The sequence below is a fragment of the Hemicordylus capensis genome, chromosome 6, assembly GCF_027244095.1.
Source record: "Hemicordylus capensis ecotype Gifberg chromosome 6, rHemCap1.1.pri, whole genome shotgun sequence".
NCBI classification, from domain to species: domain Eukaryota; kingdom Metazoa; phylum Chordata; class Lepidosauria; order Squamata; family Cordylidae; genus Hemicordylus; species Hemicordylus capensis.
In genome coordinates, this window is record NC_069662.1 from 143,073,397 (window position 1) to 143,100,346 (window position 26,950).

At 42.5% G+C, this 26,950-nt stretch overlaps 2 protein-coding genes and 1 long non-coding RNA gene across 9 annotated transcripts in view; 2 read left to right on the forward strand and 1 right to left on the reverse strand.

Moving 5' to 3' along the window:
* Window positions 1-552, reverse strand: part of ABI1 (abl interactor 1) — a 146,564-nt gene extending 146,012 nt beyond the window's left edge. The window contains exon 1 of one of the 2 annotated variants that reach the window (XM_053262377.1): window positions 531-552. The gene's annotated coding sequence lies outside the window, so the exon portion shown is untranslated. The other variant, XM_053262376.1, reaches the window with a different exon arrangement.
* An 8,473-nt stretch (window positions 553-9,025) lies between these two features.
* Window positions 9,026-10,008, forward strand: LOC128330134 (uncharacterized). Its single transcript, XR_008309969.1, has 2 exons — window positions 9,026-9,132; window positions 9,241-10,008. It is a non-coding gene; the product is annotated as an uncharacterized LOC128330134 (long non-coding RNA).
* A 1,090-nt stretch (window positions 10,009-11,098) lies between these two features.
* Window positions 11,099-26,950, forward strand: part of ACBD5 (acyl-CoA binding domain containing 5) — a 34,993-nt gene continuing 19,141 nt past the window's right edge. For 3 of the 6 annotated variants that reach the window (XM_053262470.1, XM_053262476.1, XM_053262475.1), the window contains exons 1-5: window positions 11,099-11,257; window positions 12,788-12,974; window positions 16,672-16,792; window positions 19,313-19,385; window positions 21,527-21,638. In XM_053262470.1, coding sequence (XP_053118445.1) covers window positions 12,884-12,974; window positions 16,672-16,792; window positions 19,313-19,385; window positions 21,527-21,638 — 397 coding nt within the window. In that variant the 5' untranslated portion in view covers window positions 11,099-11,257; window positions 12,788-12,883. Of the gene's footprint in view, window positions 11,258-11,661; window positions 11,814-12,125; window positions 12,333-12,486; window positions 12,975-15,525; window positions 15,752-16,671; window positions 16,793-19,312; window positions 19,386-21,526; window positions 21,639-26,950 lie in introns of those variants that run through there. The other 3 variants (XM_053262472.1, XM_053262471.1, XM_053262474.1) reach the window with 3 other exon arrangements.

Sequence of the window (26,950 nt, forward strand, 5' to 3'; positions counted from 1 at the left end):
TATCTGCTAGCTCTCTATAAATCAGCCTGTTGCAGGCAACTGCTTGCATAACACATTATTCCAGAGCACTCATACAAGTAAGCTGAGCCACACACTGCAGGGAAATCCCAGATATTTGACTGCCAAATAACAGGACTCTTACTTGGGTCCTGGAATGAAAAATGTTGCTGATATAAAGCAAATACTGACATTTTCAGCATTATTACATGCAGTGCTTTATATCACATGCGTACATGACACATCAAAAAATAAATGTAATTACTTACTTCTGCATGCAAAAACCATATAATTTAGAATTGCTTTACAGCTAACAGGGTCAACTACATTTTGAAACTGAGTGGACTCGTCCAGGGGCAGATCTGTAATTCAACAAACATGTGCAGAGCACACAGGCCACAAATTGGGGCTGCGGGGGGTGGGTGGGGGAGCCACCACACACCTCCAAGTGCATACCCAGGGGCCTACCGCTCACCTTCGCAGCCCCCTGACCACCCGCTGCTCACCTCCGTGGCCCCTGCTGGACCACTCACCCATCACTGCTATCACTGCTGCCAGTTTGCCTCCCTTTGCTGTCCATGACGCAGAGTAATGACATCACTGCCCTGTTATCCGGGTTCCTCACCGGGGTGGTGATGCTATTAGACTGTGATGTGGCCAACAAAGGGAGACTAGCTGGCAGCGGTGGGTGAGCACTGAGCAGTCCCGTCAGGGGCAGCGGAGATGGGCAATGGGTGGCGGGACAGCGGAGGTCAGCAACGGGGGAGCTGTGGTGGGGAGCCACGAGAAATCTAGCCACAAGCTGCTGCCAACATTGCTACGCCACTGAGCCCAACCTTATTTCACTGGGTGGCTGCACCTGCTACAAGATCCAATGAAAACAGCTTGATCCTGCCTGTTTCCCATTCCTCCAGCTTCCTCAGAATGTAAAATAAATTCTCGAGCTTAATCTGATCAGTGCTGTGGGTAAGTGTTGGCGAGGCCTCTCTCTCTTTCTCTGCACTCTCTGGCTTTAGTGTGCAGAGATTCTGGCTTCTAGCTGAGTAAAAGCATCTACTTGAAGCAGGCCTGAGGAAGGAGCCCACTTTCTTCTGACTTCCTGCCGGGCCCACTACCTAACTGGGCAACGCAGCCCACTCTGATTGCCTGTTGCTAGGCAGCCAGAAGCATTTTGCAGTAGCAAGAGCGAGCACACTCCAGCCAGTCATTGCTAGGCAGCCAAAGCTGGTGGGGAGCCCAAGAATAAACACAAGATTGCTGGTCTGAGAGAGAACAACATAGAAGGAACAAAAATAAGCTGTGTGACAGTGTTGCATTATGTAATGTGCCCCTTCTCCCCTAATCAATGAATACTTTAATTGTTTGCCCTCTCCCTGTACCAGTCCCACAGCGTTGTCTCTTCCTTTTCCCATCCTACCTCTTTTATGCGCTTTTCTTAAAATACTAATACAAATATATGTCTAGACTCTTCTCTCTCTCATTCTTTGTGGAGGAATGTTATCTGTCTGGAAATGACAGACCAAGATTCTGAGAAGCTACCATGCTGTATGGGAGAATAGCATCTATAGGTAGGGAATAGGAGGGGGAAAGTCAGGTGCAAGAGTGCATTGATTTTATCAGAGGTAACTGAGAATGTAAATAAAAGGTTGGAATTTCTGTCTGGTGCTGGCCATTTGGAATGTGTGGTTTGTCTTCAAGCAAACCGCAACCGAGACAAGAGTGTGGGTTCCCAAATGAGTTTCTCCATTCCAGTGCTGTGGAAACGGAACCTGCTGTGTGGGAATTATTTAATGTATTGTGGGTCAATGGGTCACTGGCACACTGATGGGCAAAGCTACTCCTGATGGAATTCTCCCTCTGATCCAATTCTTCAAGTTGCTTATTACATCGCTTGTTTACTGAATGGTAAGATCTCTCTTGCATCCCTGAGTGAGACAGGGATTCGGACTACATTAAGAGGAAAAACATTTGTGTTAAAAACATTCTTGATTATATATTCCACTTTTTTGTCTGACAACAGGCAACCAAGGTGTCTTATAGCACAAAATCCCACTGATTCTAATGGTTGGTGGTGCAAATGCATTTAAATTTAATCAGTTAAAAGCCAGATGATGAATCAACTTTTTAAACTGATTGACTCAAAACACAACAGATTTGTCATTTGTGCCTGGCTGTCAAGCACTATAGTTCTTTTGTACATTTTAACAGTTTTTCTTATTTTTCACCTATGTGTGATATACTGTGCCTTTCTGCAGACCGTTACTGCTACTACTATGACAATGAATATTTATATACTGTTCTTCAACCAAAGTTCTCAAAGCAGTTTACTAAATAAATAATATAATGGTCCCCTGTCCCCAAAGGGCTCATCATCATCATCATCAATCTTTATTGCGGTCATAGACCAATACTTAGTAAAACATACATACTTGCAAGAAACTCAAAGGGCTCACAAACTCAAACGAAAATAAGGTAGATACCAGCAACAGTCACTGGAGGGTTGCTGTGTTGAGGTTGGATAGGGCCAGTCGCTCCCCCACCCCCCGCTAAAGTTAAGAGAATCACCACTTTAAAAGGTGTCTCTTTGCTCAGTTAGCAGGAGAATGTCCTAACTCAAACATTGATGGCCACCTAATTATAATTATAGGCCAAAAGGAGATAACACACCAGATTGAATAATAGCTAATATCCAGTCTGTGGTTCTACAGCTTCAGTTCTACATTTCCATTGGAATCCTTTAGTTATTCTAGAGTTATTTCTTAGTTACATTCTTTCCTCCCAACACACACACACACACACACACACTCCTGTGTGCGGAGACTGAGAGAACTTGGGCACAACAAGTCATTGGTGTCCTCATAATTTGCAGAATCCCATTAGTGATCTTACATGTGATGTGGGATAGCAGTAATCCTGCCTTTCAACCAGCTGATCATGTTGGAGGTGGGGAACTGAATTTAACATGTTGAGATGCAGGAGAAGAAAACCAGACATTGCCAGGAAACTCTACATCAAATAAAAATGACAAAATGTTGACTGCTGGTGAGTAAATTCCCATAAACATCACATAGCAATAATTGTCCCAGTTTGAAACTTCCCCTTTGGCTCTGGTAGATCTGACATTACAGCAAATGACTGTACTTTGGACAAGAGTGATCATCATTGTATTGTATTGTATTGTACTGTATTATTTATTTATTTATATAAAATATTAAAATATACCCCCACCTTCCCTTTTCTTAAAAAAAACAAAAGGTTATTCAAGGCAGCAAACAATCCTTTAAAAACACAATGAAACCAAAAACAACCTACACAATTATTAATATACCAGCCGATTCCATTAATAATAAAAACCTAGGAGACTAAACACAGTCAGCACAAAAAGACAAAAAGAAAAATACAAGAAATGCCCAAAAAGATAAGCAGCCATAACAAAAACTCAAAAAGTGAAGTGGAAGAGGTGAGTTTTCAACTGCTTATGAAACCCTGCAGTCAGGGGGCCAGTCTTATTTTTGTTTGTTTGAACATATTTATTTACTGCCCAAAACTTATGTTTCCGGGCAGTTTATAATAAAAACAATACAAATTAAAACAGTGAAACATTTAAACAATTTAAGCAATTTAAAATTTAACACAGTGTTAAACTGTTTAGAACTAAAAATCTAATTAAAAGTCTGGGTGAACAAATGTGTCTTGACTGCCTTTTTAAAACTTGTCAGAGATGGCGAGGCTCTTATTTCAGCAGGGAGCCCATTCCAAAGCCTTGGGGCAGCAACGGAGAAGGCCCGGCTCCAAGGAGCCACCAGACGAGCTGGTGGCAACTGCAAACGAACCTCTCTCCCAATAATATCAGTGGGGCTCACAGTGAAAAAGACATTCTGTTATATACCCATAATTTTGTCTGATGTCCTGTGTCAGGGAGTTCCACATGCTGGGTGCTACCATGGAAAAGGCTCTCTCACATGTTGCTGCTAAATGAATGTCCAAAGGCAATGGAAGAAAGTCCCACCAGCTGATCTCAGGCAGCGGGCAGTCTCATATGGTGGAGTTTGTGCTTCAAGACCCTGGACCCTTCAGGACCCTGGTCCTAAGTCATTTAGGGCTTTAAAAGTAACTAGCTGACCTGGCGCAGAGCATCTGAGCCCCTGGTCCTCCCTGTCTTCCCTCCCTCCCTCCAGCCCCTGTCCATTCTCCCCCACCCCGCTTCAGCCCCAGTCCGTTCTCCCCCTGCCAGTCTGCTTTCCTTTCCCTCCCCACCCGGGTACTACTGTGCACTGTACTGCCCGGTGCTTTTCTCCCCCTCCCACAGGCCTGGCTGGTGCTTTCCCTCCCTGGCCAGCCCGGCGACGGCACGGCTTTCCCTCTCCGCCACCTGACCCGGTAACGGCGCTGGCCGGCCCGGTGGCGGCGCTGCTTTCCCTCACTGCCCGCCGGTCCGGTGGCAGCACTGCTTTCCCTCGCCACCCAGCGGTGGTGCTTTCCCTCGCTGCCCGCAGCCGCCGCCGGCATACCCCTGGCAGTTGCTCATGAACTATTGCGAGAGCTGCCACACGTGGGATTAACTACGGGTATGCCTTAGAGAATTAAATATATAGATGACCAGCATCTTGAATTGATTGTAAATGAATCAGCAGCCAATGTAGCAGCCATAGAAATGTCATAATATGGTCACTATACTTGGTGCCTGTCAGTAAATCAGCAGCAGCGTTCTGCATTACTTAACTGCAGCCCCTTATAAACCAGCAACCCAACCTCAGTGTCACCAGTGTGAGGATAACTATAGCCAGGTCTGATGGACCCAGGAAAGCTGGTGCGCTAGCCAAGACAAGGTGCACAGCAGTAATACATTTTTGGCTGATGAGTCAGGGGAGCTCAGAAAATACTCCCTAGAGCATGGCCAAATAAGTGAAATTTCTGCACTGCCCTTGGCTTTGTGAACAGCGGAGGATCCAGGTGGTTTTCAACTCTGTCTGCCTACCCATGTCTTGGAGAAATTGGAGAGCTCTTAGCTTCACATTCTTGACAGTCTCTCTTCCTGAATTTTGGGTTAGTGTGCAAGCTGAGTACAAAGAAACAAGGGAGAAAGCCAAGGAAATATGGATTCCCTTTGCTTGATTCCTACTTATGTGTGAATCAGAGTTCTCAGCAGTTGCCACTATAACGAGCGAGAGAGGAGAGCTGGTCGAGAGAGGAGAGGAGAGCTGGTCTTGTGGTAGCAAGCATGACTTGTCCCCATAGCTAAGCAGGGTCTGCCCTGGTTGCATACGAATGGAATACTTGATGTGTGAGCAGCACTGCAAGATATTCCCATCAGGAGATGAAGCCTCTCTGGGAAGAGCATCTAGGTTCCAATTTCCCTCCCTGACTTTTCCAAGATAGATCTGAGAGAGATTCCTGCCTGCAACCTTGGAGAAGCCACTGCCAGTCTGTGAAGACAATACTGAACTAGATGGACCAATGGTCTGACTCAGTATATGGCAGTTTCCTATGTCCCTATGAGCAAATATCTAGTGAAAATAACCTGCAGCCTGAAACTAGATTGGCAGTCTCAAACATAAAATGCAAATTTGAAATACTAAGTAGGAACAAACAAGCTCATCCTAATTTAAAAGGTAAATGTGTGCTTTATTTATCTCTGCCTAATCAAATCAATAGCTGACATCCTGATTTATAACGTGTGTATGCTCCTAATGTCAATGCAGCAATAGCTGCTGTGCTGGTCTGCCATGCTTTCAAGCGTGGGCACTTTCCCACTCTTGTGCAAGCAAGAGCACACATACTTTCCTGACCTTTACTACAGCTATCTGCATTTTAAGACACACCAATCACTGCTATATCTGATCATCACTATAGATATGTGAATCACGAGATATCCTTGGTTGTCATGTGTATTTTTTAGAAATACCACAGCAATGATTGATGAAGGGAGCAAGTTTGTAAGGTAGCTCTAGAAAGTTGGTTTATTATTCAGTATAAAATATGAAAGGGATTCAGATATAGTGTGGTAATTAAATGCTTCTGTTTAAGTATGGAAAACCAAGTTAATATGCTGCAAATCTCCTTATCTGACACAGAAGGTCCCTACTTCCTGTCACTGTTAAATCTCTGTCTCTATTTTGTTCCTAGGTTTGCCTCTTAAAGATAACTTGCTAAAACACTTAGCAATTCCCAATAAACATTTTACTAAGGCATATTTAAAATGCAAAACTTGGGACAAAATGGATATTTACCAGGGACAGAAACAGTGTTCCCTCTAACAGGGATTACCAGATATTGATGACTGCAGCTCCCAGAATCCCCAGCTGCAATGGCTTTTGCTTGGGGATTATGGGTGTTGTAGTCAACAACTACAATCCTGGTGGAATTAGAGCATCCCTGGTGTTCTTTGGGGGAGATGAGGACAATTCCTATTGTCATTAGTGAGCAAGGCTTTCATTTTCAAAAAGTGGCTTTTCACTTGCACAATGCTATGCCAAATGCGAATAGTTGGAAGTTGTAGTGATCCTTTGTGTGATATTCTTGATTTAACTTTTAGTCATTACAGAAGGCTTTGTGGTGCAGCAGGGAAGTATTTTGCCTAGAGAGCAAGAGTTTGCTGGGGTGGGTGCAATATAGAAATGGCAGCCTGGGAAAAATTATGGAAAACTGATTTGAAGTTTACTGCATGTTATGCTTTAAAAGAAAATTACTATAAAATGATGTATAGATGGTATTTGACACCAAAAAAACTGGCACTAATGTATAAAAATGTTTCAAACAAATGCTGGAAATGTGGACACTCCGAAGGAACCTTTTTTCATATGTGGTAGACCTGTAGGAAGGCTAAGGCCTATTGGGACATGATATATAATGAGTTAAAGAAAATATTTAAAATGACATTTCCTAAGAAGCCAGAATCCTTCCTGCTGGGAATAACACAAGGAGTATTTTCTTCAGCTAATTTAAAAATTTTTATGTACGCTTCCACGGCGGCCAGAATAATATATGCACAGAAATGGAAGAGTAATGAACTGCCCTCAAAAGAAGATTGACTGATAAAAATTTTGGAATATGCGGAGATGGCAAAACTTACAATATTGATAAGAGACCAAAATTTAGAATGTTTTAAAGAAGATTGGAAACCATTCTTGTTGTATCTAAAGAACTATTTCCCTACTATTGATTTTACAACAGGGTTTGAAATTTAGTAATAATTGCAGGTGGGGTAGATCAAAATCGTGTTTGTAAGGTTTAAATTTATGTTTTGAATTGTTATCATAGCAAGGGTTAATTCTATAGTTGATGATTCACGAGGAGGTGTTAGCGGGAAGTCCATATTTGTTTATTTGTTGTGAATGTTAATGTTATTATTGTTAAAATTAATAAAAATTTAATTTTTTTTTTTAAAGAGAGAGAGCAAGAGGTTGCTGGTTCAAATCCCTGCTGGTATGTTTCGATATAGAAAGATGCTGAAAGGTATCATCTCATACTGCGTGGGATGCCAGTGGTAAACTCCTCCTGTATTCTTCCCAATAAAATCACATGGCTCTGTGGTTGTCAGGAGTCAACACCAGCTTGATAGCACAACTTTACTTTTACTTGGCCAACAAAATGTGGGAATCCCTAGAGGGAGTCTGGACAGGAAATGTGACAGGAGGAGTTGTGATTTTTCAGGCTTCAGATCCCTTCCTCAGAGTCTTCAGAAGCTATATCTTGGAGGGGAAGTAGATGGCTCTTCTCTCTCGTGCACATGCATTTCAGTGCGCATCCATGGCCAAAATGAAAGCACTAGGTAGTACACAGCTGGCCATTTCAGACCCTGCAGCTGTGGAGGTATATTTCGATAATCTATTGCAGGACAATTATGTGTTTCTAATACATTTTAATTAAGAGTAAATACTTTTAAATCCATTTAAATAATGCAGTGTAAATAAATTCAGAACATACCAAATACACACATGTAATGAATCACCATACCTTGCAATTATCATTTTAAATATAGAACAGAAACATTCATTAACTGTAATCTCAGGTAATCTCAACTTAATTTAGTCAAGGTATAATCAGATCATATTATAGAAGAAAATCCATAAGAAATGTTTTATAAATATTTAATTGTAGTGATTTGGTTCTCTTAATGCTGTCATAATTAAACACCAAAGAGCCACAGTAAATCTCTAATGAGATCTTTTACGTTTTACACAGTAGGGAGCAAAGAATAAGAGATGAAACAAATGAATCAGAATTTACTTCAAATTAATTCCCCAGCTACAATTACAACTCAAGGCCACTTGGTGGCACATCAAGCTTAACATACGAGGTTGCTACAGGGATATCACTCAAGAGTAGTTTCTGTGGTCTTAAATAATTAATTCTGCTGCTGTCATGGTAGTTTGGCTTTTGTATACTGTATAACATTGTCGTTTTGGAAGCACAATGTTTGCAGAACCACTTCAAATGTTACAGATATAGAGGTGTGAGCGATGCTTGAGGAGTTTGCTTCATGTGTCCTCAGAATAACCTGTAATACGTGAAGGAGACATACTAGTTCCACTAGAGACAAATGTCAGGAAGAAGGGGCCAATTTTAGCTTCCTACAGTCAGTTGTGACTGTGAAAAAAGGTAAGCAATCGCCTTGCTTGCACATTGCCAGAGACATAGAAGGTATACAGCATGTGTGTATACTGTATATGTAGTATAGCTATAGATGTAAAGTGTGCCATCGAGTCAGTGTGTTAACTCCTGGTGACCACAGAACCCTGTGGTTGTCTTTGGTAGAATACAGGAGGGGTTTACCATTGCCATCTCCCACGTAGTATGAGATGATGCCTTTCACATCTTCCTATATCGCTGCTGCCTGATATAGGTGTTTCTCATAGTCTGGGAAACATACCAGCGGGGATTTAAACCGGCAACTTCTGGCTTGCTAGTCAAGTCATTTCCCTGCTGTGCCATTAGGCAGCTTTTTTATATAGATGTAGAGGCCTATAAAGGCCCTGAGCCTGTTTCCTCAAGCAATATGCATGTGAGTTTTCATTCTCCCTGAAGAAATGCTCTGAGAAGCTGGAAACAGAAGATCTGGAAGGTACCAAATTCAGATAGCTAGCTTGTCCAAAAATTCTACTGATCTGATTTTGCTACCACATGTCGGGTCAGGTAAATACAGGGTGGTAAAATACATAATTTCTCACAAAAAAAGCAATTTTTGACAGCAATTTTTCTTGTTTGTAATACAGGTTTTTTTTTGTCCAAATTTTTTTCTAGTCTAAGAGGAACAGAAGATTCCTTCCATTATGTGGATTATGTGGGAACTAGGATGGCCGACATGAGACTTGATGTAGTGCTGGTTGTAACGTTGTGGGCTGGAAAGAAGGAAATGCTTCATTACAATTTGAGGTCTGCCCTGCCTTCAGTTGGTGCCACTCTAGACATTGCACAGAACAAAGTAGTAAAATGCTGGGCAGTATTTCTTGGGTCATCTAATAACAAACACAAAACATGATCAAACAAAGTATGATTGGACTGGCCAGCAAAACTAAAGAGCAAATGAAAAAAATAACTACATGTCTTGCTACCAGCAAGCCAGCAAGGAGGGGAAACTCTCCTCATCTTGAACAAGAAGAGATCCTTTCACAGCCTTGGAGTACTTCCTTTCATATGAACCTGTCTGTCCATTAAGAATATTTCCAGAAGCCCCTGGTGCTCAGAGGTTTAGTGGGCAGTAACTGGGGAGAAGCCTTCTTAGCTGAGGTCAAGAATGTCTGGCACCTGCTCTTATATCTTCGAAGCGCAGTCCCGTCTTTAGGGCAGGGCAACTGGTGCGATTGCCCCAGGCCCTGCATTTGGATGGGCCCTGCCGGCAGCAGCTGCACTGAAGTGAGCGGTGAGCACCCGCTTGGCAGCCTTGCACCATGTGCCTGCCTCGGCTCCTGGTGGTGCTGCCGCTGCGGCAACAAGCCAAGCGCCAGGCAAATACCTCTTTATTTTACTTGCCAGGCCTTTTAAAATACAGTTTAAACAATTTTGACTCTATTGTTCTGGCTTTGATGTTTTTACTGTTCTGTTGTTTGATGTTTGATTTTATTGCTTTAACTCTTTTATATTGTTACACATGCTTCCCATTTCCACAAGCAGAGAGATGTTCTGGGGAGCCATGCTGCCTGGGATCTGGCTTCTTTTTATTTTATTTTATTTTATTTATTTATTTTATTGATTGATTGATTCCTATACTGCCCTTCCAAAATGGCTCAGGGCAGTTTACATTAAAACAGAGAGTGTTGATGTAAACAGAGAACAATTTACTGTTTAATGTAAACAGAGAACAGTGGTCTCTTTCTCTTTTGACAGAGAGACCATTGGAAGCTATATTTGGTTTATTTAACAAATATACAAGCTGGGTATTAGTTGCAGCTGAACAGCAGTGCACTTCTACAAAAAACCCAACAGATTACATTAGTCTATAGTGAGAAGCCATGCACGTTACTCAGACCTCAGGCTGATAGTTCTTACCTCATACAGAAATGGGGACATGAAGCAGGGTCTGATTAGACGACCAAAGCTAATGGGGGAATTATTTAGGGAGAAAGTGTATAATGTATGTGGGGCCCAGGCTGTGGAGGTTAACATCAGCACCTTGAACTGAGCCCAGATGCATCCTGGCAACCAGTGTAATGCATATAATATAGGCTATCCATGTTCAGTTTCCCCAGCATTAACCTATATATAGGCCTGCTGTGTCCAGTCTCATGTTGTGAATAAATTAAGTTTTTCTAGGTAGGCAAGTACATAGATGTGAAAAATAATGCAGAGAAGATCAAATATAGCCTGATTACAAGTTTGTCGCTGGTGATGGTGAGCGTCTGAAGCATTGTCTTGGTGACTGTGTGTGTAGTGGAAATATGTGCCTTGTGAATTACTGTTGGGTATGATTTATAAAATTAAGTAATTCCGTGATAAAAAGGTGTATTTTCTACCTATAATTATAGGTATTTCTCCACGAGTCTGATGTATACTATTCAGAGTTCATCCTCTGAAAATATAAGGAAATATAAAGAATAATAAAACAACGAGAGGGGACTTTCTTACGTCTATTGCGAAAGAAAGAAAGAAAAGAACGGTTGCCATGGCAAGAAGGGTCAAGGTTCTCAAAGACAGGAAGTAATAGAGTGTAGACTACATTTCCCAGAATGCTTCCTAAGGGGCGGGGCAAGAGTGAGTCGATCGATACCAGTCCAGCAGGTAGAAGGCATTAACTGGGGAAGCTTGAGCCCCCCGGGCAAAGGTTAGTGAAGTCTGTCACCCCAACGTAGGCGCGGGGATTGTTTTCTGTTATTTATTATCTTTTATTTCAGGAAAGTGAGGTGGAGCCTCACCTGCTAGTCGGTGGTGCCTGCCAGTCCTTTTGGCCTGCTTATGGATGGCATTTTACTCTCGGAAGTTGGAGGAAAGACCATTTATTTGTTGTTTGTCTTTGCAACTGCCGGGTTCTGCATGTAATCGAGGGAAGAGGGATCGGATGTGTGTTGGGAAGCATGTTCTTTTCTTTCCAGTTAGAGGTGTATTTAAGGCTGAATAGGAATCATGCGTGGTGGGGTCTAGGGTGGTTTTGCAGAGCTAATCTAAGCTCTGAAAACAGCCTGGGTGTGGTGGGTGAGTGATCATGGTGATAAAGTTTTGTCGAGGTATTGAAATCTCTCTTTGGGGAGAAGATGGGAATGAGTGGGAGGTGTTTATTGTGGGTGACGAGGTGTGAGCATTTTGGAGAAGCTAGGCACAAGAGATTCGGGGTGCTGCACCTGCTGTAGGGTGCATGTCAAGGGCTTGAAAGGAATAAGAAGGTAAGGGTGTAAAGACGAGGGAATCAGCTTGATGGGCAGGGGAAGTGGAAGGCAGGGCTCGTGCACAGGCTTCGTTCCGTGAGTGCATATCAGCGGTCACTCCATAACTTGCTTTCCGAAAACACACTTTGCACTCCACGACTAGGACGGCTATAGAGCGAAGAAAAGATGGATTTTGTTCCCCACTCCTAGATTTATTTTCTTTCCATGCACACGTTTATGGAGGTGGGAGTCCAGATGCTTGAGGGTGGAGTTGGTGACCTCGTGTTATGATCCCATTACCTCTGTCATCCGCTCAGGACGATTATTCCGGGGGGCTCAAGGAGAATCCCATTGACCTCAGTGGGGACTCAACGTCCGAGCAAACATGCATCCGATATAGCGCTTGCAGCAGGTCTTCAGCAGGCAGGGCACCCTCTTGAGATGCAGGGAGACGTATCTGGGGAAGAGACGCGGAGAGGCGAGCCGTATAAAGACGACGTTGGGTGGGGAAGAGAGGAACCCGGAGATCTTTGGGAGGTTAATTACTTATCTCCTCCCAGTCCACCCCACCCCACCGCTGAGTAATGCAGACAACTGGGGGGGCAAGGAGGTTTGAGGGGGTGCGGGGGTGCAAACGAAGGTGCGTATTAGGCAGAAAAGTTTGGAAACGGAGGGGGGATGCCAGGTGGCGAGGGGGGAGTCGTCGTGGTGACCGAACCAAAAAGCCCCATCCCGCAGCTCCTCCACACACGCCCATTCAGCTGCGGAGGAACCGACGGCGTTTCGGTTAAAGGGAGTCGGAGTCGGTGTCTTGGCTTTCTAGCGGCAGCGAAGAGAGAGGCCGAAGAGCTGCAGTAGGGAAGGGAGGGACCGCTCAGGCGGCTTCCCGGCTGGAGGAGGAGGAGGAGCAGCAGCGAGGGGCGCCGGAGACGGGGCGGGCTGCCTGCCATCGCCCTCAGACCCCAATATGTCTCGGGTTTGCTTGGTTGCAGGCTCGTCCTCGGGGAGGGGAAGCTGCCGCCACCGCCACAACGACGCGATTCCTGTCGACACCATTTGGGCCCGGCTGAGGGAGGAGGCCGAAGGACATGGCAGAGACGGAAAGCGGCGACGGCGGCTCGGTCCATGAGACCCGCTTCGAGGCGGCCGTGAAGGTGATTCAGAGCCTGCCCAAAAATGGTAAGTGGTAGACTGGGGTGGGGGGGGGGGAGAGCGAAGGCGAGCCCCTCATCTCCCCCCTCCCCGAAAAAGAAGCCTTGCCCTGTTTGGGTGCCTCTTTGGAAGGCGGGGTGGGTGGGAGAGGTGCAGTATCTCTGTTCTTCTGCCCGAAGAATGTCTGAAACCTACTTTTCTGGTTAAGGACCATTGGCTGGCAACCTGGTTCCCGCCATTGGCTGGCAACCTGGTTCCCGCCATTGGCTGGCAACCTGGTTCCCGCCATTGGCTGGCAACCTGGTTCCCGCCATTGGCTGGCAACCTGGTTCCCGCCATTGGCTGGCAACCTGGTTCCCGCCATTGGCTGGCAACCTGGTTCCCGCCATTGGCTGGCAACCTGGTTCCCGCCATTGGCTGGCAACCTGGTTCCCGCCATTGGCTGGCAACCTGGTTCCCGCCATTGGCTGGCAACCTGGTTCCCGCCATTGGCTGGCAACCTGGTTCCCGCCATTGGCTGGCAACCTGGTTCCCGCCATTGGCTGGCAACCTGGTTCCCGCCATTGGCTGGCAACCTGGTTCCCGCCATTGGCTGGCAACCTGGTTCCCGCCATTGGCTGGCAACCTGGTTCCCGCCATTGGCTGGCAACCTGGTTCCCGCCATTGGCTGGCAACCTGGTTCCCGCCATTGGCTGGCAACCTGGTTCCCGCCATTGGCTGGCAACCTGGTTCCCGCCATTGGCTGGCAACCTGGTTCCCGCCATTGGCTGGCAACCTGGTTCCCGCCATTGGCTGGCAACCTGGTTCCCGCCATTGGCTGGCAACCTGGTTCCCGCCATTGGCTGGCAACCTGGTTCCCGCCATTGGCTGGCAACCTGGTTCCCGCCATTGGCTGGCAACCTGGTTCCCGCCATTGGCTGGCAACCTGGTTCCCGCCATTGGCTGGCAACCTGGTTCCCGCCATTGGCTGGCAACCTGGTTCCCGCCATTGGCTGGCAACCTGGTTCCCACATGAGGTTGTTTGTGCCTGTATTAGATTTTTCAAAGAGACAAATTGTATAGCATGAGTACCAGTAAGCAAGCAATTATGAGAAGAAGCAAGTAAGCCGCAAGCAAAACAATAATGCTCTTCTCTCAGTCTGTTAAAATTAGAATGACCTGCTAGTCCCTTGCCCCTCAATGCGTCCACTGAAAAAGAACTGAAGGCCATTTCTTAAAAGAAAGAGCCCCTGGTAAAGAGCCCCTGGTGGCGCAGTGGTAAAACTTCCGCCCTGTAACCAGAAGGTTACAAGTTTGATCCTGACCAGGGGCTCAAGGTTGACTCAGCCTTCCATCCTTCCGAGGTCGGTAAAATGAGTACCCAGAATGTTGGGGGCAATATGCTAAAATCATTGTAAACCGCTTAGAGAGCTCCGTCTATAAAGCGGTATATAAATATAAGTGCTATTGCTATTGCTAAGAAGCAGCTGCAACAGCTTTCAGGCTGCTCTTGCCTCTGCAGGAAGATGAATTTGGGACCCAGGTGCTTCATCTGGAGGGCTCCCAAGGTTTTAGGAAGGGAAATCAAGTCAAAAATTTCAAAAGTCAAGTGTATGCCAGGCACATTAAGTTGAGAATATTCCCAGCAAAGAAAATTCCTTTGACAACAAAGCTTTAAACCCTCCAGTCCCACCCCTCTAGGCAATGGCATGGTACTCTTGTCCTTCAGGGTGGGCAACCTTGGCAGTCCAGCTATTGTTGAACTACAACAATAGGAAGAACAGAAGGTTTCAAGTTCCCTCCCTGGTTTCTCCAAGATAGGTCTGAGAGAGACCCTTGCCTGCAACCTTGGAGGAGCTACTGCCAGTCTGTGAAGACAATACTGAGCTAGATAGACCAATGGTCTGACTCAGTATATGGCAGCTTCCTATGTTCCTAACTACTCCCAACTTGATGGGAGTTGTAGTTCAACAATAGCTGGAGTGCCAAGGTTTTCTATCCCACTGTAGGGTCCCATATTGCAACAATTCCAGTCTCAAAAAGGAGGCATTGTCTGTGTAGAATCCTGATAACTATCATACACATTTACAGAAAAATCTGTTAAACTTGAGTTGAGAGTAAAGTTGGAAAACTTCAGTCACCTCAAAATGTGATACTGATTCTTAAGAATATTTCTAATTCTTCTGACACTTTTTTTGGGGCCATCTAATAGTTTTAAATGTTTTTCCAACCTACTTGAGTTGTGTTTGGGTTCCCAGCATTAAAAAGAAAGAAAGAAAAAAGGATGGCACTGTCATCCACCCTATTGCAAACAAGCAGGACTTTTCCTTTCAGCGTGTTAAGTTCACAGCTCCATTCTCTTGTGAAATTTATGGAGCAGCACAGAAATTTCACAACTATAATTACAAATTTTAATATGCAGATTAGTTCAAAGTGTTGCAAAAATAGTTTAAGGTTGTGAGGCATTAGTTTCTTCCCTTAAGATTGGTTATTTATAAAGTAGAAATAATAGTTCTTTACAACAGTTGAAATCTGATCATAGCAATGTTAATTTTTTAATTATCAACTACCTGTGTGTAGCTGTATTGCTTTCTTTTAGTTTTTTAAAGCAGAAGATTTATTGGAGTCACATAAAATTGCAAAGAACAAAGAAGCCTTAAGTCATGAAAAATGGTCCCAGAAATCTTTCTTGGAACTGGAAATGAAATGAAATGTGGGAAGTATTATCTGTCTATCATAGGAGGTTTAAGTATGACGGATTCATTCGCAGCTTCTCTGTGACTTACTGTTAGACTTTCCATATTAGAAAATAGGAAATTGGCCAGGTGTGTATGAACACATACATTTTACAAGTATATTCAGTCAGTGTATTCTTGTAGTAGCTTTGGAATTGATTTACTTCTTTAAATGTATCCATCTGAAATTGGGAGCAGGGTTAGCATTGCAAGATATGCACAAGGCCAGTCCAGAAGCCCAGGCATCAGCAGAGTCAGGTGTGCCTAAAGTGCTTGCATTGGCAGTACAACGGTATCCTTCTGACAAGTTTTAGTAGAGCAGATATTGAGGCAGCCATGCTGGCAGGCACTGTGGGCAGACACTACTTGAAGCAATTTTGCTGGGATATCATTACCATAGACTTGTTGGGTATGTAGGGGGGAAGCCTTAATGTAGCAGGATTATCCATGGCATTTTAATGCATATTCCTGGTGGTGGCTCTGAATTTCTAAGGATCCCCCCCCCCCTTCAGTTCTGTAACGTGGCCTGGAGACAGAATAAGTGTGAGTTATACCGTGGTAGGCAGTGTTCCTTCATTAAATCCCACAGTTAAGCTAGTGTGAGAATTATTGGATATCATCCCCTCCCCCTGTTCTTAAGTAGCACTAAACAGAAAAGACTGTGAAATTTGGCTTTCAGTTAGGAGCTCTCAAACAGTAACTTTCAGGTAATGGTATCTGGGCCTGTTCCTTTGTTTTTGCGCAAGGTCACTTGATTCTCTTGAAACACAACATGGAAATAAATGTGGATAGGAAGTGCAATCAACTGATTTTTAAAAATTTTGGGGGGGGCTGATGTGTGTTAAGTAAAATCTTTACTTTCGTCCTTGCTCTATTGTCAGTTCCCATTAATCAGATTATGCATTTCATGTTGTCAGCATTATATTTATTCAAATTTAGAGTTTCTGTAGAAATTGTCTTTAAAAGTAATTCTTGTATTCCATTACTCACTTTAAAATTCTTTTCTGTAGGTTCATTCCAGCCAACGAATGAAATGATGCTCAAATTTTATAGCTTTTACAAGCAAGCAACTCAAGGACCTTGTAATATTCCAAGACCTGGATTTTGGGATCCTATTGGTAGATATAAATGGTAAATATATGCAAGAGAGATTGTGTATTAAGCTGTGGTACATAGATTACTACTTGCGTTTTGATAAAAGCCATGGTGGTGGTAGTGCACACGGACATATCACCAGTAGTGAGGGATGTGTTCTCCCTTTTTTATTTAAATGGAGGCCTGCTGTCAGCTCAGAGGTTAAGGTTCCAGGTTGCTACCTTTGCATCCTGCTTATATCCTGCCTGTCTTGCATCCTGCCCTGCTGAACAAACAGTGTTGATCTGAGTATTTCCCACTACTTCTTCTATTTCTTTTACATGTGTATTTAGTGAAGGCTATGATGTGGTTCCCAGTAGGGATGTGTGCCACAGGGAGGGGAGTGGTGAGTGGGATCTTTAAAATTTGTTGTAAAAGAGAGGAGAAACAGTCCTTACCTGCTTGCCACTGCCACATGCAGCTTCCTGCTGCAACGGTGTTGCCCCCAAGAACACATGTGCGGCGCCTGCACAGAATGGTAGACACTATGTGCGAGGTCAGCAATGCCATGCTGGCCATGCAAAATGGCATCCATATATGTGCAGATGGCATGTGTTTACCGGTGCCATTCATGGGTTTTTAGGGGTGGCGCCATTGCAGCAGGAAGTAGCATCTGGTGGTGTAGAGCAGGTAAGGACCATTGTTCCCTCTAACGGGTTCCCAGAAGATTCCCCAAGGCTACAAGTATGAAAGATAGCAGTATTGTCAACAGGCACACAAATGTAAATGGCAATATTAGAAAACTAGTGTGAAAAGCGCATGCATCTGGAGTCAATCTGGGAGGGGGTGACAGAGAGAAAGAGAGATACCCATCAATACATGTGTGTCATTAATGAAGACACGGGATACCCAAACAGCTGCCACTTGAAGGTTCAGCCCTCATGGGGTTGGTGTGTTTTGGGGTGGGATGAGGTAAATCTTAGACAGCTCTCCTTGATAAATTGTTGATCTTCAGTAAAGGTGTTGCCCTTCTTAGAGAGATTTATGATAAATGCTTATTTGAGAGCTATAAAAAGATGTTTTATCATAAAAATATCTCTATGCTTTAACTTAAACAGGTTTAAAATGGCAAACAGTTTGGCCCAGGTAGATCACAATGTTTTGGCAATATCCCAAGATACTTATACAAATCCCGATGTTTTCTAATATTTTTCTAATTTGGGGGGAGGGAATGGACAAGAAGGAATAAAATAAAATTTACAGCAGTAACTAGTATGGATTTCTGGTCTCTGTGTGAGACGCATATTATATTTTCATATAATATGAAAATTCCTGTTAGATAACCTTCATGCTAAGCGTACACAACTGAGTGTAAGCTATAGCCACTAAGAGAGAATCCGTTAATTCCTAGGAATCGCAAGTCTAATTAATGGCCCTTTTGAGACAATTAAAAATTGTGGGCTACTTTGTTAAAGCTTTGTTAAGAGTAGTGTTAGCTGAATTGGGGCTAAAAGCAGCCAGTGTTCCTATATGGATGGGAAGTTTATAGCCCTGTGCTGCAGAGGCGAGTGGCTGGGGAGCAGAAGGAGGGGTGGGGAATGTCTGAGTCAACAAAAAGAAGGGGTAGGGGATTAAGGAAGATGCAGTGCAAACCAAAATACTGGGCAAAAGGAAACAAAGCTGCCAGAACTGCTGCATTTCATCAATTGATTTTCTCCAGTGTGCTTCTGATGAAATTTTTCCCCCAATGAAATTTTTAACTTCTACCTAACCAGTTCATTGATAAGCCTCTAACGAACCAGTTTGCATTTATCATTTTTTATTTTGTATCTATTATCATTACTTATATGGTAAGGAAAATGTTTATCACTTCTCCTTTTTTTCTTTTATAAACATATTTAATTTACATTCTGGTACTTGAAAGTGGGACAGCATAGTTTTATAAGCAGTCTATCAAAGAGCAGGAGCTGTGTTGTGTGTGAAGAGCTTAACCTCGCTGACTGGCATTTCTCTTTTAAAGTTGCATGAGTTACGGGGGAGGCACTTGGCCATTTAAGAAGTCAGGAAAAACTAAAACTAATACTCTGGGGGGGAAATCTCAGCATGATATGGGCATGAGTGGGAGGTCTGTGTCACAGATACTAGCTATAGTCAAGACATTTATGCAACTACTGTACAGTGCATGTGGTTACTGGAAAATGCAGTGGGGTGGGAAAAGAACTGCTTTTTCCCCAGCATCAGAACGCCCCACACACACTGTCTAAAAAAAACTATACTTAAATGACTTGAGGACTATGGCCCATAACTGGATAAATAGATTGAAAAAAAATGGAAATGAGGTCATTTACTGAAGATCAAAAAAGCCAGCTGTTGGATCCCATGTTCAAATTCCATTCTGTATCCACGAATTCATGCTGCTCTTCAGGTAGAGAGCACACATTTATGCTCACAAAGCTAGATGTATTGTGGCAAGTTACTGTCATTGTAGTAGAATCAAATGTACAGAGAATTGATCTGCTTTATAGCTGATCTGCCTAGTTTAAAGTGTTTTGAGGATCTTTGTGATATTCATTGTAGGGATGCTTGGAGTGCTTTAGGAGATATGCCGAAAGAAGATGCTATGATTGCCTATGTTGAAGAAATGAAAAAGGTAAGAGTTGCTGGGTATGTGGGAGAAAACAAAATTTCCACAGCAAATGATTTCCAGCTCTGGAGTCTTGAAACTTGATTAGCTTGTAGCAAAGGTTTAGAAGGGATTTTGTGTATGTGTGGACTTTACTCTAGGTAGTCTAGCTGTCATAATGTTGACGACTTTAAAGAAACTGCTGTCATGAAATGTGAACAGTGCTAGTGCAGTGCATCAAGAAAGCTATGGCAAGCAGCTTGCGGAGAATTGCTGGAAATTGAGCTAATAAGGTACTGCAGGTCTTTAAATTCTGAATCTAGGCTGGAAGTGTTTTAGCTCTCCTGAGTATTTGTTAGAAGAAATGCATTACCAGAGTACTAGTTGACTTGAAACTGGAGTGCATGAAAAGCTAAAGGGCATTGTATATAAAACATTCAGTAGAATCCACATTTACCTTGTGTGTGTAAATGTCTATGCAGTCCTGCAGGGCCAGGATAGATAACAGTGTTGTGTGCTTAGCAGCCACCCAAAAATACTGTAACTTGATTAGTTTGTACAATACTAATCTAGTAAAAAGTTCTGAAATAATTGAAGTTTTAATTGGAGATTCAGAGTGTTATGTTTTGAAGCATTTATGTTAATGCCATAGCGAATGTTCTGAGTCAGCCCAGTGTTGAGGTGTTTGCGCTGGCCCTAACTTTAGCCGCTCCACAAAAGCTTCATTAAAGTGTTGGAAACTGATCCTTATATCATGAACTGCAACATAGTCAATTGCAGGCATAGGATTAAGGACAGTGATTGGTTTTCACTTATAGTTGCACTTATTTTTGTCTTCTGCACTAAAGTGAAATTATTTCATCCCTATGATATTTTGAAGCAGAGTGGAACTGGTGATGTGTCTTCTAACCAAGCCAAAGTGTAATGATCTTGGTAAAAATAACAAGTGTCTCTAACATAGCACTGCATTCTAGAATTCACATTTACTTAAAATTTTAAAAAGTGAACAATTGTGGCCAGGATCCAAAGAATAATGAATGTAGGGTTTTAGATGTGGTCTTCTTTGAACATCTGCTGATGCTGCATAGCAAACTGTTTGTTTTTGAAGTTGAGGAGAATTTCAAATCAGTTAGTTGTATGGCATGAGGGTCAGCTGTTCAAGAGGTGGGGAGAATCAGCAGTTCCACTGCACAATCCTTTTGCATAAGCCTATGCAACAGATAATAGCATGTGCATATAAGTAGGTTTTGAGCAATCCATTAAATGTGTTTAGGACTAGTCTACTACCATACTATAGTATTCCCTAATATTATCTTTTGTGAAAACCTTTTTCTCAGCATATACTTAATCAGGCTGAAGGTTTGATAGCATTGCTTTTATTGAATACTGAACAGACTGGAAATTGGCAAGAAAAAACCTTATTTGCTGATTGATTGATTTAGCCTCTCTGTATTCCCTATACTGTCTATTTTGTTGTGCTTTTAGCTGTATAGTAAGTATTTTTTTTAAATGGTTGAGTGATGATGACAACAGTATGCTAAGACAAGGCCCTAACATTTTACTTGATAATTGTTTTTGTTCGTAATAGAAAGGGGAGAGTGGAATTCTGAAACATTTGGTTTTGGATGAAATGCTGTGTACATACTTCTGGGAGAAAGGTCTATTAAATTTAGTGAGGTATGTTTGCAAGCAAACATGGATGGACTCGGGCTTTAACAAGAAGTTTGAGCTGAGAGGATTTGGATAGGTACATTGCAGCGGGAGCCTATATTTGCCATCCAGCATATAGGGAGAAGTAAGAGTTGTGTGGTACTTCTTTTTCATAAACGAAATCTTATTAAAAATGTATACAACTATGAGCATGCCTTGTTTATCCAGTAAACAGAAGCCTGTTTTAGTATTCAGTTCCTTATAACACACAAAAGGGACAATATCATAATTAATTTAAAAAATTGTGCTTTTACTTCTAAGATTATGCCACCAGCATCTGAACAGAAGAAAAGTTAGAGATATTTGATGTTGCAATTCAGGATTATAAAAGAGTGTTGTAACTAGTACAGGATTTATTTTGTGTAATAGTGTGTCCCTGTGGAAATATTGCACTAACTGTCAAACTACCTTAATTGAATTGTTGATATGCTATTCATAAGCATTCTGTCTTCCTACAGATTCTTGAAACGATGCCAATGACGGATAAGGTTGAAGAACTGCTACATGTAATAGGCCCATTCTATGAAATTGTAGAGGATAAAAAGAACCGAGGATCTGGCATAATACCAGGTTGGGATATATAACTATTATTTTTCTACTGTAGTATTAACTGCATCTTACATTACACTATGTTTGGTGTGTGTTAGTTAATACGCTATTCTGTTTATATTAGTAATTTTAAAGGTATATGTAATATCTCTCTGCTCCCTTGTTTCATACCAGTCCAGCTGGGGAAAGCCTCCAAGTCTCCAACAGGCAGGAGTAATAAAACTTTGGGAAAATGCATCTGTTCCTGTTGTCATGACATGTCACAACTTCCCTGCAGAAGTGTTGCAACTCCTAGACATGCCACAGCTAGCTCTTAAATTCATAGCATTACAAAAGTCGCATATCCTGAACTAATCCTGCTGGAGAAAAACATTAATTTCAAAAGCTGCTTACAGAACTGTATTTCAGAACATTCATATACATTGTTAACAAGAGAGGCTGTTTAAATTCTGCATGTAGAAACAAACAACTTAAGATAGGAATCGGAGTGTACTGAATTACCATATCAGACACTGGGTTGCCAGCTTCATTTTATTGCTTGAAATAAATGTTTTGTGTGTTGAAGGGAAGATAGATGTCTAAACTGCTTACAATTTGAATAAAAAGGAGCACGAATCTAGTTTCAGATCTTTAGAAAAATTGCAGCATTATTTTTATGTCTAAAATGTTTCTCTCTTGGAATGGCTTGTGCAAGGGGGGATGTCATGTAGATGGTCCCTCCTTCTGCAACCCTCTCTGTCCCCACAAAATTGGCTCCTGAACGGTCTGAGGACCCTCTGGAGCAGTATAGCGTGCAGCACAGGAGATCAGTAAAGTCTCCCCTACTCCTTACAAGATCAGAAAAAGAACACCGGTACAACCTATGCAAAATGTTTTAAAATTGTATCAATAATAATAATAATAATATAAAAATAAATAATAAAGAGTATTAAGTGAAGCTGTGGAAATTAAAGCATTTCTGAAATTGAGCCAGAAGTGCATTTTGAATTGCTAATGTTGGGGGGGGGGGCAGGGGAATCTCTCGCTTCTCATGTAATATATTAGCAGATGTACTTTGGGTTCAAAGCATGCCTTGTAACTTCTGTGAAGAATGCATGTGTTAGTTTCACTGACCTGGTTCATACAGCATGTGAAGTCAGGAATGAATCCTGGTTTTGCATAATGTTGCTTAATCATTTGCACCCCTCCACCCTGCACATGTGAGGACAAGAAGGATTCTACTAGTGATCCTGGCTTAGAACAAGCTAGCATTGGTTGTAGCTTCTTGCAGCCAGAGGATTTCAAACTAGGATTTGAAACTGGAATTCTAGAGAAGATTGTCCTGGTTTTGCAGGACACCTGAACTGTACCACTGTGTGTACATGTGGCAGAGAACAAAAACACATTTTGCGAGTTTTGGGGTATTGGGGGGGCAGAAGTGTACATGCCCAGAAGTGTACATAAAACTGGATTATGACACAGTTTTGTTCTTAAAAGTAACTTGGCAGTAGTTTGATTAAAATATTGTTCGTGCTTATGTAGGCCTTGGAAGGTAATTGGATAATCCTGAGTTTTGAAAGGGGGTCATGTCAACTGAAGTGTGTTTTTATTAGTCTTTTGGAAATAATAGATTGTATTTTTTAAATTGAACATTTGTTAAAGTTTGTGATTTTATATCCTTACCTATCAGTTTGAACCAAAGTGCAAAATGGTAACATTAGCTGTGGATGTAGGTCATTGATTAGCATAGTCTCTCTCCACATGGTGCAATATGCCAAAAAATGATGGTACGCTTTGAAAATTTGTTTGACAACCGAAATATTCTAGATCAAACTGCTGCTCTGAAGAGAAAATGTAATCCAACATTAACTGGCTTGGTATAAACAACTTTACAACTATCTTTATGGCAGAGTTAAAATAACACTGATTTTTTTGTTATTTGGTAAATGTGGAATAATGGATATAAAAACTATTTTCCATTCACTGACAGTTTCTGTCTTCCACTAGATTCAATTCAGTTGCCTTTGTCCCTTCAGTTGGGAATCCAAAACTTGAAATTGGTTTGCAGTCCTGATTTAGAGGGATAGCTCAGATTGTTTGCTAGTTCAGATGTAATGGCAAACTACAGTTGAATTAAAGCAAAAAGACCTCTGTGCAAGAATAGACAGTGGTAAGCAGACCAAGTCAGTCAGCATAAGTGCTTGATTTATAGTCAGTTTCTGCATTCCAGACTATGCTGCCTTATGGTGCTCTACTGAATCAGATATTTTTGCTTACAGATCTTTTTTAAGACACACAGGGGCCTTTGATTTATACTTATTGTGGATCTGACAACTCTGTCTTGGATAATACTAAATTTTCAAGAATGCAGTCAGTGGAATTCCTATATAAATGTTCAGGCCAGGAATGAATGGTGTGGGAAGGGAATACGTTTCCTTGTTTGTTTATGGAGTTGTTGCAGTGCATTATGGACTGAGAGAGGCTAATTGCATTCTCCATCACAGAGAGAAACACAAACACCTATATTTTGAATGACTGCTTTTAAATAAACTAGGATTTGAAACTGGAATTCCAGAGAAGATTGTCCTGGCTTTGCAGGACACCTGAACTGTACCACATGCTCTTTCATGGCCTGTCTGGAGGAATGAGGGCTAGACCTCTTGGGTTTCTGTAAATAAGCTCCTGTATTATATCTTGTTTTAATATTCCCATACCTCTTCTTGTAAAAAAGCCCTGATAAATGAATTGTGTTATATAATATTCATAAAGCAGTGAAGACCGTGGCCAGAGGTGCCTTTCCCAGCTTCGTCTGGTCCGCCAGTTGTGGCCCTATCTCGACTGGTAGGGCCTGGCAACGGTAACTCATGCCCTCGTCATCTCTTGTCTGGATTACTGTAATGCACTCCACCTGTGGTTGCCTTTGAAGATAACCCAGAAGCTTCATTTGGTCTAGAATGCGGTGGCCCACCTGCTTATGGACACTAGAAGATACAGTAGTGTGACACTTCTTCTGCGGTCACTGCTCTGGTTACCTATTTGCTTCCAGGTCCAATTCAAAGTGCTGGTTCTTACTTTAAAACTCTTCAGGGCTTAGTGCCTGTTTACCTTCAGGATCGCCTCTCCCAGCCAGTCCTATCCTGTGAGATCTCAGGTTGCCCTTCTTTCAGTCCCTGGTCTCAGAGAGGTCCATAGTACTAGAGCCCGTGGAAGGGCTTTCTCTGTTGCTGCCCCTTCACTCTGGAATTCTCTCCCCCCCCCCCCAGATTCAGTCTGCCTCCTCCCTTTTAGCTGTTAAGACCTTATTGAAGACATTTCTTTTCCATCAGGTAATCTCAGATGCTGTTCTTGCTTGAGTGTGGATTGGGCAGTATATTAAATCCTTAAATAAATAAATAATACATACATACATACATACATACATACATACATACATACATACTCTGCAGTATTGTAAATAGGATTTCTGTGTTTGCAAATCCCTGTGCATGGAGAAGGATGACAGGGTCAAAAGTTCAATCTTGTTTTTCTATAGTTTCACATTTGGTTTAGCATTTGACAGTTGGTTTTTGGAGGGAAAAGAGTTTTTAAAAAAGAGAATTATTTGTTCTGATTGGCTGGGCTGAGGAACTGATGGGCAGAGAAACTGCATATATTGGGAGTGTTTAGAGAACAAAGTCAACATAGTCCTGAGAGAGAGTCCTGAGAGGCAGAAACCTGGAAGATGGAGAAATAAAGAGTCTGCTGGAGAGAGGACTAAGGAGTCCAAGAGAGAGTCTTGGAAGGCAGAGAAGTCAATTCTGCTGGAGAGAATCAGAGCTGGGAGTCCTGGAGGTGAGCCTTGGGAGCAGTGGAAGCAGAACGGAGAGTTGAAGGAAGGAAGTCAAGAAAGGAGCCAAGGGAGCTGAAGTCTGCAAGTGTCTGCTGGTGTCTGTTTGAGTCTGCTAGAGTTTGCCGAGCCAGCAAGAAGTAGAAAGGACTGCAAGCTGAAATCACTGGAAGAGAAAGAGAGCCAGACTGTATTGAGCCCCAGACCTGTGCTGTCTTCTGAACAAAGAAGTCTGCCCGGCCAGCCAGAAGCTGAAAAGAGAGGACTCTGAATAAGGACTTGTACAGAGCCAGGCAGTGATAAAGTTGCTACAGATCTTTTAATTATCCTGACCTGCTCTATAAGTACTGCTTTGTGTTGTGTATTTCTGTAAAATAAACTATTTAATTGAGAAATTTTGTTTTTTCTTAAAAGTAAAACTTCCCTGTTAAACCTAGTCAAAGCTTTTTGATGTCTCCACCCCATGCCTATAGGCCTTTCCACTCTACTGAGGTTTGGTTTGGGTTTTTTTTTGATATTTTGGAAGGGCTGTTGCAGTGGACTCAGCAATACCAAAAGCCCACTTGATGGCAGTGTTGAAGAAGATTGGAGGAATTTGAGGGCTGTTCCTCCACACATGGTGGCAGTGGTGGGATCTGTCACTCATGGTAGCATGGTGGGATAGCTGTTCCTCCACAGCTTTCTTATGAAATTATCCCACTGGAGACACATAGGAAAAGGAAAAACCCACATACATTATTCAGGTTACTAAATCATTCAGTCTGTCACAGATGATTGCTTGGAGCTATAGCCAAATCACTTGCACCACCCCCTCCCTTTTAGATCTCATTATCTCTGAGGAGAAGCCTTAAAATTCAAGAACAAGCCTCTCCCATCAAGAATTGCAAAGATATAGGAGTTATCAGTTTTCACAAGCACTATCCTATCGGTAGGCAACCTTGGTTCTCCAGCTGCTGTTGAACTACAACTCCCATCATCCTCAGCTGCAATAAATTGTTGCTGGAAATGATGGGAGTTGTAGTTCGTTGTCTGTCCGTGCACTGTCCAGTAGGTGCTCACAACAGTTTTCAATCTTAACAAACACTGGAGAGATTAATTGGTGGGAGAGTTGCAGCTCGAATGCTGGGGAGTCTGCAGTGGAGGCAAAACATGGAAGAAATATAGGTGAAGTTTTCATTACTCCAGAAAAGGGAATATCTGTATATCTCTTTTGACTCAAAACTTTACAGAGCCAAACTTTGTGATATTTTAATTTTTCAGTCTTTCTAAAAGAATTCTTGGGGAGGGCAGTCTTTGGAAATTCAAGGGCTTCTTAATGCTTATTGGAAGAACTTGAATCCAATGGAAAGCCTTAGACTTGTTGACATGTTAAGTTAAATATAACTAATCTAACCACTAGAATAAACTAGTTGTTCCAGTGTGCAGCATGAAAGTGTGAGACTACAAATTGTGAGCAACCACCACTTTTAACGTCTGAAAGGTGACATATATGTTCAAGTAGTTGATGGGAAAAGCTGAAGAAGTACTT